General features: G+C 45.1%; 1 protein-coding gene across 1 annotated transcript in view; it reads left to right on the top strand.

The window, feature by feature from the left end:
* The first annotated feature begins 497 nt into the window (after positions 1–497).
* Positions 498–14,229, top strand: part of LOC122924490 (splicing factor SWAP) — a 181,604-nt gene continuing 167,872 nt past the window's right edge. The window contains exons 1-3 of the mRNA XM_044275621.1: positions 498–728; positions 9,472–9,641; positions 10,134–10,274. Coding sequence (XP_044131556.1) covers positions 562–728; positions 9,472–9,641; positions 10,134–10,274 — 478 coding nt within the window. The 5' untranslated portion in view covers positions 498–561. The remainder of the gene's footprint in view (positions 729–9,471; positions 9,642–10,133; positions 10,275–14,229) is intronic.

Here is a 14,229-nt window from a genome sequence, read left to right as displayed (position 1 = left end):
ACAGCCATAAGTCACTGAGCTCAAGTCCTTCCTTTTGAACCCACTTCAGGCTTTAGCTCAAAAATCTGTATGAAGAAGAGTGCCAACAAAAAAAGTTTCATTTTTCTGGGGGAAAAAACGGAAAAGAGCCTCAAACTAGTATAAATATGACTCAAAGCAAAATCATAATGGCACCAATAGGCTACGGCTACGCCACTGTGTGAATAGGGTTGTATCAGGTCCCATTCACAGCCTGATGCTACAGTCCCTGTTCCCGCCCCCGCAGCGAGACTCCGACAACAGCGAAGCGAAATAGACTTTATTTCCAAAGAAGCACTTTCGCGCCCACGACAAAAAAAGAAAAGAAAAATACAACGGCGCTGAACAGAGGTTTATTTCACACTGGGGAAAATCCTAAAATGAACATAAATATGATATATTATTATTATTATTTTTTACAAAGCCTGCTGCGAGGTCTGTAAGGAGTATGTCGAATCTGCCGTGAAGCAGAAGCGGAAGTGGGAGTTTGTCCATTTTGTGCAGGGCACGGTAGTGTCTGAGGGCCGAATTCGTTCCGTCGTCATGTTATCTGGTACAGCACGGAAGAAGAGCAGCGGGAAGGCGGCCCCGGAGCTCCTGGTGTTCGGCTATGCCTGCAAGCTGTTCCGGGACAACGAGAAGGCCTTGTACCACGAGCATGGGAGGCACCTCATCCCGTGGATGGGAGACTCGCAGATTCTGATCGATAGGTCGGTTGGACGCTCATGGCAGTTGCCTAACATAATCTAATCTGCCTCGGATTTGTGTTTTCAGCGGCTGTTGTGACCCCCTCCGCTGCTAGACTGGCCTGCGGTACCGTGTGCTGTGTGAATGGCTGTCAGGTCGGCGACTCCCTTCTGTGTCCCCCTCTCCATTACAATAGGTGGGAGATCAGGAGACAGGTGTTCTTGGCTGCCATAGTTTACAGGCAGAGTCTGCAGAGAGGGGGGCAGTGCACCCCTTAGGTTATGGATGGGCCATAGGTGGGAACTTTAGACTTCTAGACCTTCCTATGGTTATGAGGAGATGACATACTCACGATCTGCATGTAAAATAATTGATGGCAGCGGTTTTCATGTACTAATACCATTAGGCACCTTGCAGATCTACAAGGGGTTAACATGATGGCTCCTGTGTCTTAAAGGGGTTATCCCATCTTAGACAATGGGGGCATATCGCAAGGATATGCCCCCATTGTCTGATAGGTGCGGGTCCCACCGCTGGGACCCGCACCTATAAGGAGAACGGAGCAGAGAAAGTGAAGGAGGGCGCACTGCGCATGCGCTGGCTCTGCTATTTCCGTCGGCCCCATAGAAATGAATGGGAGCGTTGGCCGCGCATGCGCTCCCATTCACTTCAATGGGAGAGGCGGGGAGCTGTGCCTGGTGGTGGTCGGACCCTGGGAAACCCGGGGTCCTCCAGCCACAACTCTCCCCGGCTCCGTTCTCGTTGTAGGTGCGGGTGGGAGGTGGGATCCGCACCTATCAGACAATGGGGGCATATCCTAGCGATATGCCCCCATTGTCTAAGATGGGATAACCCCTTTAAAGGGAAACTGTCACTATTTGTTTGTTGTTCACCACTTAAAGGGAGTCTTTCACCAGATTTTTACCTTATAGACCGCTTACATAGCGCTCTAGCATAGCAGTCTATGATTCTAATGGTACCTTTAATGTTTTCTTGTGAAGTTCCCCCATGGCAAAAACTGACTTTTAGTCATATGTAAATTAGGGCTCACACATGCCCAGGGGCGGCATTCACCTTGTTGGTGCCCAGGCTGTTCTGCCTCTTTGTGTCATATCCCCGCCCCAGCCTCTTCCTCTGCCCGCCCCGCTCTTCCTTTGCGTCCTCCTTCTCTGCAGCGAGATCTCGCGCCTGCGCTCTCCATTGCTTGGCCGGGGCATGTGCCCACAATGGGCATCGCAGTGCACATGTCCCGGCAAAGCTATGGAGAGCGCAGGCACGGGATCTCGCTGCAGGGAAGGAGGATGCAGAGGAAGAGGCTGGGGCGGGGATATGACGAAAAGAGGCAGAACAGCCTGGGCACCAACGAGGTGAACGCCGCCCCTGGGCACTTGCGAGCCCTAACTTACATATGAATAAAAGTCTGTTTTTGCCTTGGGGGAACTTCACAAGAAAACATAAAAGGTACCATTAGAATCATAGACTGCTATGGTAGAGCGCTATGTAAGCGGTCTATTAGGTCACAATCTGGTGACAGACTCCCTTTAAAACCAGAGAGTGACACACACACAGCCCTTTTTGTAGTCTGTTTTTATTTTCTGGTCTCAGAGTTTTTCAATTCTGTTTCCAGAACATGACTATGGGGGCGGCCATCTTACCTGAGAGGCTCTTGCTTTACGGCAGCCCCATGGGCCATAGACACAGTGGACTGGAGGGGACCTCATTGACTTCTAAAGGAGAGATTTCTAGGCATACTCTGTCTAGGTTCATTGCTGTGTCCACCTATTGTAAATGGTCGATCCTGTGTTATATAGGTGACTGTCATTCTAATCCTGTCAGTGATGATAATAAGATGACTGCTCCAAAAATAATCTATGCAGACCAGTGCAAAAATGGCATGATTTTTATTTTTTCTCTCTCCATTATAGAGATTGACTAAGGCTTCTATAGCTTTGTCTTACTGATGATCTGTCCTTTTGGATAGGTCATCAACATCTGATTAGCAGGGGTCCGATGCATGGGACCCCTGCAGATCAGCTGATTGAGAAGGCAGCGGCTCTCGCAGTAGCACTGCGGCCTTCTCGCTGCTTCCCGCAGGCCAGTGACATCACAACGGTTTCATGTGCCCCGAGGGCCCAGACCATGTGAAATTCTTGCAGTGTCACAGGTCTGCGAGAATGCTGCGGCGCTACTGCAAGCACCGATGCCTTGTCAATCAGCTGATCGGCGGGGGTCCTGGGCGTCAGACCCCTGCTGACCAGATGTTGATGACCTATCCAGAGGATAGCCTATCAGTAAGAAGAAGGTATAAACAATAGGTCCTCCTCTGATGACACGTTCCCTTTCATGTCCCTCATAAGCTTCTATAGGTATTTGTGTGCACGGATGGTTGCAGGCCTTTCTACTAGTGAACTGGGTAAACAGCAAAGGTTGATCTAGCAGGAGTCTTGCTGTGAGACGGTTAACGGACTGCTGGTTAATGTTAGTTGGGATACAGTAGATATATGCGTTTCATTGGAAGTCATGCTGAGTATCTCTGTAGGCTTCCAAACAATAGGCATAAAGAAGATGGGGGGGGGGGGGGTCCTGACCGAGTCTGGACGGGGGACATGAGCGGAGATAATACATGATCATCTCCTCACTTTGCAGATGCATAAAATAAAACCTCAATAATAAAATGCAACAATCGTATCCATGAATATTTTGAAAGTAGATGCCTGGCACGTTGTAAAGAGGCCACCCAGCGCTCTACAGTCGGGCGAGAAGTCTTCCAATTTTGCATTGAACATGTATAAATAATCCTGTTTATGGCTAAAAGACTGACCCAAGCAGAAGCTGAGACACACAGCACCATCTAAAGATAGTTCGTAATCTTCATTAAACGCCAACTGCACGCAAGCTCCTAATTGGGTGCAAAGAATGATTTAGACTGTTAACAACTCTATAGGGTCCGTCCACACATCCGTGTGTGTTTTGCGGATCCGCAAAACTCGGACACCGACGGATGCGCATTTCCAAATCGTGGCCGCATATCGTGCAGCCCCATAGAAATGAATGGGTCCGCAGTTCCGTTCCGCTAAATGCAGAACGGAATTGCGGATGTGTGAATAGAGCCTTATTGGAATGAAAAGGGTTGTGTCACCTCAGCAAGTGGCATTTATCATGTAGAGAAAGTGAATACTAGGCACTTACTAATGTATTGTGATCCTCCATATTGCTTCCTTTACTGGCTTGATCATTTTTCCATCACATTATACACAGCTCGTATTCAGGGGTTACGACCAAGTCTGCAATCCATCAGCAGTGGTCGTGCTTGCACACTATTGGAAAAAGCACTAGCCTATGTGCACTTTCGTGGCTCCAGCCACCAGAGACACACCTTTTCCCGTAGTGTGCAAGCACGGCCGCTGGATTGCAAGGTGGTCGTAACGATTTTCATGCAGCCCCATTCACTTCTATGGGGCCTGTGAGAAAAACGCACAATATAGAGCATGCTGCGATTTTCACGCAACGCACAAGTGATGCGTGAAAATCACCGCTCATCTGCACAGCCCCATAGAAAAGAATGGGTTTGGATTCAGTGCGGGTGCAATGCGTTCACCTCACGCATTGCATCCTTGCGGAAATCTCTCCCGTGTTAAAGAGGCCTTACAGTTCTGGAATGTATTGGATAATACTGACAGCATTATATCAGTGTTATAAAATACAATCCGTAACTCTAATGGTTACACAGCATCATAAATCAATATAATGCTATGCGACCCCGTCAATGCTGGGAGGTCAGGACAGGAGCTGCTGCAAACTAACGCTGTGATGTTGATGCGTGGAACTTGTTAGTCTGCAAAGGGTCATAAATAAGGCAACTGAGCTAATTTTCCTTTGCACCAATTTTAATAAATCTCCCGCATGGTGTTTCAATCGACTCAGTTGATCAACACAAAACACCTGTAAAGGTTCCCCAAGCCTTTAAATGGTCCCTCAGCCTGGTTCAGTAGGCTGCACAATCATGGGGAGGACTGCTGACTTGACAGTTGTCCAGAAGACAGTCATTGACACCCTCCAAAAGGAGGGTAATCCTCAAGGCCATTGATAAAGAAGCTGGCTGGGACCACATCAGAAGTGTCTTACCTGGTATAAGGAGAAAAAGGACTGGAGTCCAGAGTCCTGTTTTCAGATGAAAGTACATTTTGCATTTCACTTGGAAATCGTGGGCCCAGAGTCTGGAGGAGGAGTGGAGAGGCAGACAATCGAGGTGTTTGTGGTCCAGTGTGAAGTTTCCACACTCGTGATGGTTTGGGGAGCCATGTCATCTGGTGCTGGTCCACTGTGTTATATCAAGTCCAGAGTCAGCGCAGCCGTCTACGTCTACTGGGAAATTTTAAAGCACTTCATATTTCCTTTTGCCGGCAAGCTTTATGGAGATGCTCATTTCATTTTCACCACTCTGCCATAGGTACCAATACATGGCTTAACCACAGTATCGCTGTACGTGATTGGTCAGCAAACTCGCCTGACCTAAGCCCCATAGAGACTCTGGAGTATTATCAAGAGGAAGATGAGACACCAGACCCAACGGTGCAGATGACCTGGACTCCATAACACCTTAGCAGTGCCACCGGCTGATCGCCTCCATGCCGTATAGATGCAGTAAGGCTACTTTCACACTTGCGGCAGAGTGATCAGGCAAGCAGTTCCATCGCCAGCTGATGGCATTTGTAAGACTGATCAAGATCCTGATAAGTCTTAAAAATCCCTGATCCGTCTTTCTGGTGTCATCTGGCAAAACGGATCCGGCATTTTTTTTTTTTTTCACCTTTTTTTTCGGTCTGCGCAGACTGGAAGGATGGATCCAGCATTCCAGTACTTTGAATGCCGCATCCGGTACTAATACATTCCTATGGAAAAAAATTCTGTATCTGGCATTCAGGCAAGTTTTTTTTTTCGCCGGAGATAAAACCGTAGCATGCTACGGTTTTCTCTTTTGCCTGATCAATCAAAATGACTGAACTGAAGACATCCTGAACAGATTTCTCTCCATTCAGAATGCATGGGGATATGCCTGATCAGTTCTTTTCCGGTATTGAGCCCTTTTGTGCCGGAAAAGAAAACCGCCCTGACCGACCATTGATTGCATACACTGCACATCTCAGGAGGCCAACATTTCTGTATTAAATATCATTTTGATTGATGTTCTATAATAGTGTAATTTTCCGAGATCCTGACTTTGGTTTTATTAGCTGTAAGCCGTAATCATCACCATTAACGGATCACTCTGTGTGTAACGAATCTGTAGAATGAGTTTCACTTTTTGGATTTGATTCCTGAAATAAATTAACTTTAATGATATTCTAATTTATTGAGATGCACCTGTAATGAAAAAATGAATCCACCCAGTAAAGGAGGCAATATGGACAATCAGAATACATTAGTAAGTGCCTTGTATTAACGTTCTCTACATGATACATGTCATTTGCTGAAGTGAGACGACCCCTTCAAGGGTATATTTTGGATCTGCTACAGGTCTGTTAACCATTTCAGTGTAGGACTCCTTGCTGTGTTGAGCTCCATGTTGCACTTATGCATCACCTTTGTTTTCAGTACTGTGTAGGAGGAAGTTTTTCGTCGATGGATTGTCCTATTGTGTCCTGGATTGGCAGCTGTTTTTGTCATTAGTGGGGTGGAGAGGGGGTACCATCATGAAATCTTTTTCCTATGAAAATCTATTTGCACTTTGGAGAAGGACAGAACCTTACTCCAGTCAGTTTGTCAACTCGTCTTTCATATGAAAAAGATTTAGGATGCTTTCTTAAAGGATTTCAATATTATGTCTATACTCAGTGTGCCTCCTATTTATGTTCACTTTCAACTTCAAGCAGATATTTAATTGCTTGGCAAGCCTTTCATATAACTTATTACTCTCTACGGGTGTATTTGTGATACTGTGAAAGTCCTCAGAGCTGCTCCATCCTTTCTCGGTGGATTCTGTTGGCATGCTGCCAGCATTTTAATGACACCTCTTCCAGTTATGTCATATGCAGATGAGCAGTTAAGTGCACCGAGGTCAGGCCCAGGCCACTCTTGCCTTTCTCTGCCAGTCCTTTCCTCTTCTTGATTGACAGGCTCAGGTTCCAGCGTAGTCATCTCGCACGTCCATGACAGAGGGCAGGCACAGGCAGGAGGAGCAATGCTGCACAGAGTGGCTTGGCCTACAACAGTTTCTCTCCTATCCACAAGTGTCTGATCTCAGGAGTCCATTGGCCAGACCCCTGCCTATCAGACACTTATCCCCTATCCATGGGACTACTCCTTTAACTGCTCATTTGCATATGGATTAAAAGTACTTTTTCTCCAGAATAAAGCAAAGGTATCATTACATACAGCTGAGCTAGCCCTACACAGCATTTTGCCTGGTCTATTCACACAACTGTGGAAAAAAAAAAAAAAAAAATCTGAAAAGCAAACGTTAAAAACTGTCCCCTTCAATTATGAGTGCTGTCGCTCAGTGAAAATGGACAAAATATGACAGTTCTATTGCAGTGTGAATAACCACCTAGACTACCAGTGTTCTTAAAACAGACGTGCAACAGTTTTCCACTGTAGTGTGAATGTAGCCTTACAGTGGATTTCGTGATGACAGGCTCCCTTTAAGGAGGACCCATCAGCTCTTCTGATTTGCTTGCGTTAACAAAGAAAAGGGACATGCTTTCATGGGTTAGGTGGCGTGGCCTCATATGGTAGTTTTTGCTCCAAATGTGCGTCACAATTCTGGTATAAAAAAAGTAATCCAATAGTTGGTTTAAAGACAGAGAACTATGCTTTAAAGAAACACTCCCACAAAAATCTTTATTCTCTGATCTGTTAGAAATGTACATGATCTAAACTGTAGTGGAGGTAATTTTCTTACCAGTGACTGTATTTGTGAGTTATAACCTTCCTTCTGATCCTTAGCTGTGTCATGTGACCAACACTGACTTTGCAAATAACACAGCATCTTATGTGTGGACAGAAAGTCAGTTTCTCTATGTATTCATATGGGAGCCTCAATGTCAGTCTCATAGGAATAAATATAGAAGTAACTTGACTTCCTGTCCTATGTCAGTTGGAGATCAGAGTGCTGGTCACATGACACAGCTAGGAATCAGAAGGGAGGTTATAACTGAAATACAGTCACTAGTAAGAAGGCTACCTTCACTACAGTTTACATCATGTACCCTTCTAATGGAGACTTGTAACAGAGGATATGACAGCCTTGCCAAGTTATGCTACATCTACTAAATTTTAACGCTTAAAGGGGTTGTCTCATCATGGACAATGGGGGCATATCGCTAGGATATTCCCCCATTGTCTTATAGGTGCGGGTTCCACCGCTGGGACCCGCACCTATATTGAGAACGGAGCCCCGCAAGGACTCCGGTCCGGCCACCACCAAGCCGGCTCCCCATAGAAGTGAATGGGAGCATGCACTGCCCCCGCTCCCATTAATTTCTATGGGGCCGACAGAAATAGCCAAGCCAGCCCTCTGCTATTTTCGCCGGCCCTATAGAAAATGAATGGAGGACGGCTGCACATGCGCAGTGCGCCCTCCTTCAATTGCAGGGCTCCGTTCTCGATATAGGTGCGCGTCCCACTGCTGGGACCTGCACCTATAAGACAATGGGGGCATATCCTAGCGATATGCCCCCATTGTCCATGATGAGACAACCCCTTTAACCTAAATGGAAAGTACACTGTAATGCATCCTTTACAGGGTATGAGCACTATTAAGTGGGAGTGCCTACTTAATAGTTTATGGCACGTTTTAGTGGAGACACTGAAGCAAGCCTTCAATTGAGTTAATTACTTTGTAAGTTAAGGAGGCTTTTTGTGGACTATTATGTGGATTATTCTTCATCAACTTTATGTATGAAGAGTCTATCGTCTGTATTGATAGCAGCTCTAACACATTTTTAAATGTGTAGTTCAGGGATCAGCGGCCAAGCATCAACCACTGCCACTCCAACTCCCAGCAAGCACATTTCTCAGAACTCTCATAAAATGAAGTGGAGCATGCTGGGAGTTGCAGTTTCACTACAGCCAGAGTGCTGGAGGTCACTGACCCCTGGTGTAGCTACTTATCCAAAATGAGAGTATAGCTGTCAACGTCAAACTTTCTTCTTAAAGCCTCCTTAAACTACATATGTATGTTCTGTTTCCATATGTGTGTGTCTCTCTACTACATAACAAGAACTTATTTCCTCAGCCATTTGGCTAAGGGTCGAACCTAGCCATGATTTTACCACCAAGGGATCCACGTTTCTGCGGTGAAGATTTCTGCTGAGAGACACGGACTAGCAGAAAGAAGCGAGAAAATTTCCAGCATTTGGTTCTTACGGATAGGTATTTATGTGTTCGGGTTCGTGTGAATGTACACTAGAAGCTCCCCCCTAAAATTTAAGTAATACGTATACTTTTAGTTATACGAATGGTTGGAAAAAAAAAGAACATACGGTAAGAGCTTACAATAGATTGCCAGCTGGCATTTTGGTATTCTGATCTATTTCTAAAGAAATGGGACCTCTACAATTAGACGTGGCAACTTTTACATTGCTAGAACAGTCTACACAATGTACAGCTGAATGTCTCTAAAGAGTTAAGTTACTCTCCTTCTATAATACTTGAGACCTCTGTAGCGAATCTGTTCTATGACAGGGCAGGTTAGACCAGTAAGTTCTTCTAAAGATGTATTGACTTGTGAGGTCCATTGTGCTGACCGTTTGCTTCATGTTGCAGGTATGATGGACGTGGTCATCTGCATGACCTTTCCGACTATGACACAGAGCACAACTCGTGGAACCGAAACTATAATTTATCCGAGGAGGAGGCTCGAATAGAGGCGTTATGTGATGAAGAGAGGTATTTAGCGTTGCATACGGACTTGCTTGAAGAGGAAGCAAGGCAAGGTACATTACCGCTTACTGACCTGTGCCATAAAATAACTCCTGCCCTCTGTTATACAGTATGTACATTTGATTGGCATCTTTGATTGTGGTATACTCACTCTTTCTGATATTATCTATTTGACAGTACCCATTGGAATGGAAAACAGCTCTCTGAATGTGGACCGCAGGATAGTTTTATTTGTAGAGACTGCCTTTTCCCAGCTTATCTGTGCACTGGAATATACTCGCTTAACTTAAATAAAATAGACCCAAAAAGCAACAAGTCGCAGACAAATCTTCAGAATCCTGAACTTTGTCATGCATGTATGCTACCAAATAAACTTGTCAGGAAAAGTAGTTTGCCTTTTTTCCTGTTCATTGATGTGAATATATTCATATAAGACTATTGGAAAAAAGTGGTGGCATAATGGCTTTCGCGCAGTGTGCTGAAGCATGACTTGATTGTATTTGCCTGTAGATTATTTTTAATACGTCTTGGTATTTTCATTCAAGAGGAAGAATATAAACGGCTAAGTGAAGCCCTGGCAGAAGATGGGACATATAACTCTGTGAGCTTCCAATACAAAAGTGACTATTACGATCCTTCCCAGCCCACAGAGGAAGAAGAGCCACAGAAAGACAAAGATGACAAAGGTATTTAATAGATTATTAATGCTATAAATCAACCTACTGCATCCCATTAAACTTCCCAAGTTTTTGTTAAAGAAACACTCCCACAATTTTTTTTTATTCTCCTGCCTGTTAAAAAGGTACATGATGTGTAGTGAAGGTAATCTTCTTACTAGTGACTATATCTGTGAGTTATCTCCCTTCTGATCCTCAGCTGTGTCCAACACTGATCTCCAACTGACACAGAACAGGAAGTCGGTTACTACTCTATTCATTCCTATGAGACTGACACTGAGGCTCCCATAGAAATACATCGAGAAACTGGCTTCCTGTCCACATAAGATGTGTGTCAGTTGGAGAGCAGTGTTGGTCACATGACACAGCTGAGGATCAAAGGGAGGTTATAACTCGCGAACACAGTCACTGGTAAGAACATTACCTTCACTATAATTTACATCATGTACCTTTCTAACAGATCAGAGAATACATTTTGAGGAAGTGCTTTCGAAAAACAGCCTTTTTGAGCAGCAAGAGGCTGGCCTAACTGTGTGCCACATGGACCACTACACTTCCAGGTGTACCTAGATGTCAGTGGCGCCTGCATAGTCTGCATCTGCACTACTCAGGCAGCAGCAGATCCTTGGTGCTTGTGTCACTACTCATGCCTGAAACTAACGGTGTACAGATGAAAGCAGAAGGCTAGTAGTTGTTGTTTCTGGTGCAGGTCTACTGACGCTCAGCTCCTATTCATTTAAATTTGACCTGAGCTAGAGTATGGTCACTATACACTGTGCAGAGAAAACTTTGCCTAAAATTAAAGGGAACCTGTCACCGGGATTTTGTGTATAGAGCTGAGGACATGGGTTGCTAGATGGCCGCTAGCACATCCGCAATATCCAGTCCCCATAGCTCTGTGTGCTTTTATTGTGTATAAAAAACGATTTGATACATATGCAAATTACCCTGAGATGAGTCCTGTATGTGAGATGAGTCAGGGACCGGACTCATCTCAGGTTAATTTGCATATGTATCAAATCTTTTTTTTTTACACAATAAAAGCACACAGAGCTATGGGGACTGGGTATTGCGGATGTGCTAGTGGCCGTTTAACAACCCATGTCCTCAGCTCTATATACAAAATCCCGGTGACAGGTTCCCTTTAAATGTGTGTATTTTTGTGTCCACAATATTTGGATGGTCTTCATTGCTTTTAAAGGTGTATCCAATTTTAGAATGGTAAATGAACCTAAAATACAGTCAGTATTGTACATAGGCAGTGCTGCTTTTATGGTTCAATGTTGGAAACTGTCATCAAGCTTGACACACAGTGTAAGCTGCTTAGTTGAGCATTTTATCCTGCACTGAAAGTAGGATATTGTCACTGCCTCTGTGGTGTGCACCGTGACATGGTTGCCATGCATGCTGTTGCCAGCGGCAATGTGTTGTGGTTGCAGCATGTAGGTGCCTCCTCCTTTCTCATGGGCCTTCCCTGTCTTGTGCCGGAGGGGTTAATTATCTAGCTGGTGTGGATTTAGGTGGCCACGAGGTTTATATTGCCTGTGGCCTGTTGGCTGGGTTCAGTGTTCCAGCCTTGCTATGTGCTGGAGCTGTGCTCCTGCCCGGTCTCTACCATCTGCCCAGTGCTTGAGGGCCACCTTGTGGAACATTAAGGTCATCTATGTCATTCCGTTGTCTACCTTCCCTTCACTATCCTTTCATATGTTTTATGTATGGGTGGTTGTTGTTTTTGTCTAGTGGTTGTTACATGTCTGGTCTGTTGGTGTCTGTAGTCCAGCATGTTTGCTAGACATGTTTCCTGTGTGGTGTGCCTCCGGAAGGGGGTCTCAGAGTTTCCCGAGGAGGAACCCCCTAGTCAGTGTGCAGTTCTGCATGGGGTTCCGGTTGTCGTTGTTTGCCGCGGCAGGTAAGTGCCAGTTGTTTCTAGGCTCTTACCTGCCGATGCAGTAGCTGTGCACTGTCTGTCCCTTTCCTGGTTGCTAGGCCTGTTAGACTCCTGTTCATCTGTGTCATGGAAGAACAGGTCGTCTCTCCCCTGCTCCTATTCCAGGGATTGTGAGGGCGACTTGGGGTTCGAGGTTCTTAGGTATGAGCCATCCTACCTTCTGGGTCCGCTCATATGGTTAGGACGAGAATTAGGAGAGCTCTAGGGAGTTACCATCTCCCTTTTCCCTGTGTCCAGGCCTAGCTGCTTCCCCGTTTTCCCACATTATACGGTGGGGAGTTTTCCCCCACTCCCCACCGTGACAGATACTTGGTCTATAGACCAAAAGAAAATCCCTAGGGCAAGCTTCATTCAGACTTCAGCTCTGAATCCTGCAGTATTGTGCAGCTCCACAGCATAAGCAGTGCCGTACTTAATAAAGTATTGCAGTATATTTGCCACAATACCCAACTTTTTATGTAGAGTGACTCTAAATGGAAACTGCTAAATGCTTTTCAAAGGTAGACCTAAGCGTTATACAATTCATTTTCAGTCTGAACCAGCATTTAGCTGATTTTAAGAAACTAAGCGTTTTCAATCTTGCCATCGAAAAAATGGATGTCCCTTAGCTGTATAATAATGTCTTTATGAATGGGCTGAACGATTCCTTTCATCTCGCCTGATTAGTATTCATTGGGAACAATTGTTGTATTGACCCTGGGTAAATACATTTTCCTCTGGACGCGTACTAATATTATTATTTTTTTTTCTGCAGAGATTTGATTTTGCAAATTGGCCAAATGTAAGCATTTTTTATGAACCGAGTCTGAGTAATAAAGCAGAGAGGGGGAATAAGTGACGTGATTGGCAATTTTTCATATGGTTGAATTGGTAGCGGTTCATTCTTCCTCTTCGGGCCACATTATTCATGTCAATAAATAGTTTTCCAATTTGACTTTGACATTTATGCTGGGGTGTTAACAAAGGGCCTTCTTTTAAAACCGGCAACAGTTCTTAATATTGGATTTAACTCCTCCAGCCCCGGTCGCCTTCTGTAAAGGTGCGTATAATTGTGACTGTCGGTTTTTGGACTGCAGTCACTTTCACGGTTGAATTAGTCATTGTTTAGAACCGAGAAGACTTTCCTCAGATGACACAGAGAGCTGTATATGCTAATGACTGTCTCTAGTGCACAGTATTTCATCTAGGTGAGTGGGAGTACAGATGCCCGAGTATGTAGGCAGCTGTTTGGACTACATCTGCCATGTGTTCTTCCCCTCAGTTTATGCTGTATATTAGCATTGGTCTATTATGCATATTTAAATTAACTTAAACTGTAATAACACTGTCGGGCTTTGTAATAATTTTTTCATGTTACCCTGCATATAGTTGTCTCTTCATTACATTACATTCTATGTCCGCTAACGGTTATTAGTATTTTTGTGGGGCTACTTATAATTATTAGGTTTGCTGAAGCATAGTTTCAATTCAGTTGTAATAGATCATTGCACTTACTAATGAAAAGCACTTTGCAGTATACACCGTGAAGAGACTATGCCTACTGTCAATAATCCATGCAGGACACCCCCAGTACCCCTTGTTTCCTGGCATTCTGAAAGCACTGGAAACCTTATTCCCTGTTGTGCGCCATGTAGCTGCACTTAAAGTGGTTATGTCATGACTGATGGAAAATTAGACGTAATACAGTACATGACAATCTCTTAAAGACTGCTGGAACCAGCCCTGTACCTCACATGGATCCAGAGCTCCCCTTTATTCTTTGCTCCAATTGCTCTGCTAGATTCTCTCCCTGTGACGGCTCAGGTGGCGTGTCCTTTTCTCCCTGTGACGGCTCAGGTGGCGTGTCCCTTTTCTCCCTGTGACGGCTCAGGTGGCGTGTCCCTTTTCTCCCTGTGACGGCTCAGGTGGCGTGTCCCTTTTCTCCCTGTGACGGCTCAGGTGGCGTGTCCCTTTTCTCCCTGTGACGGCTCAGGTGGCGTGTCCCTTTTCTCCCTGTGACGGCTCAGGTGGCGCGTC

Source organism: Bufo gargarizans, chromosome 1 (assembly GCF_014858855.1).
Source record: "Bufo gargarizans isolate SCDJY-AF-19 chromosome 1, ASM1485885v1, whole genome shotgun sequence".
Taxonomy (NCBI): domain Eukaryota; kingdom Metazoa; phylum Chordata; class Amphibia; order Anura; family Bufonidae; genus Bufo; species Bufo gargarizans.
This window is presented reverse-complemented; position numbering and strand designations above follow the sequence as displayed.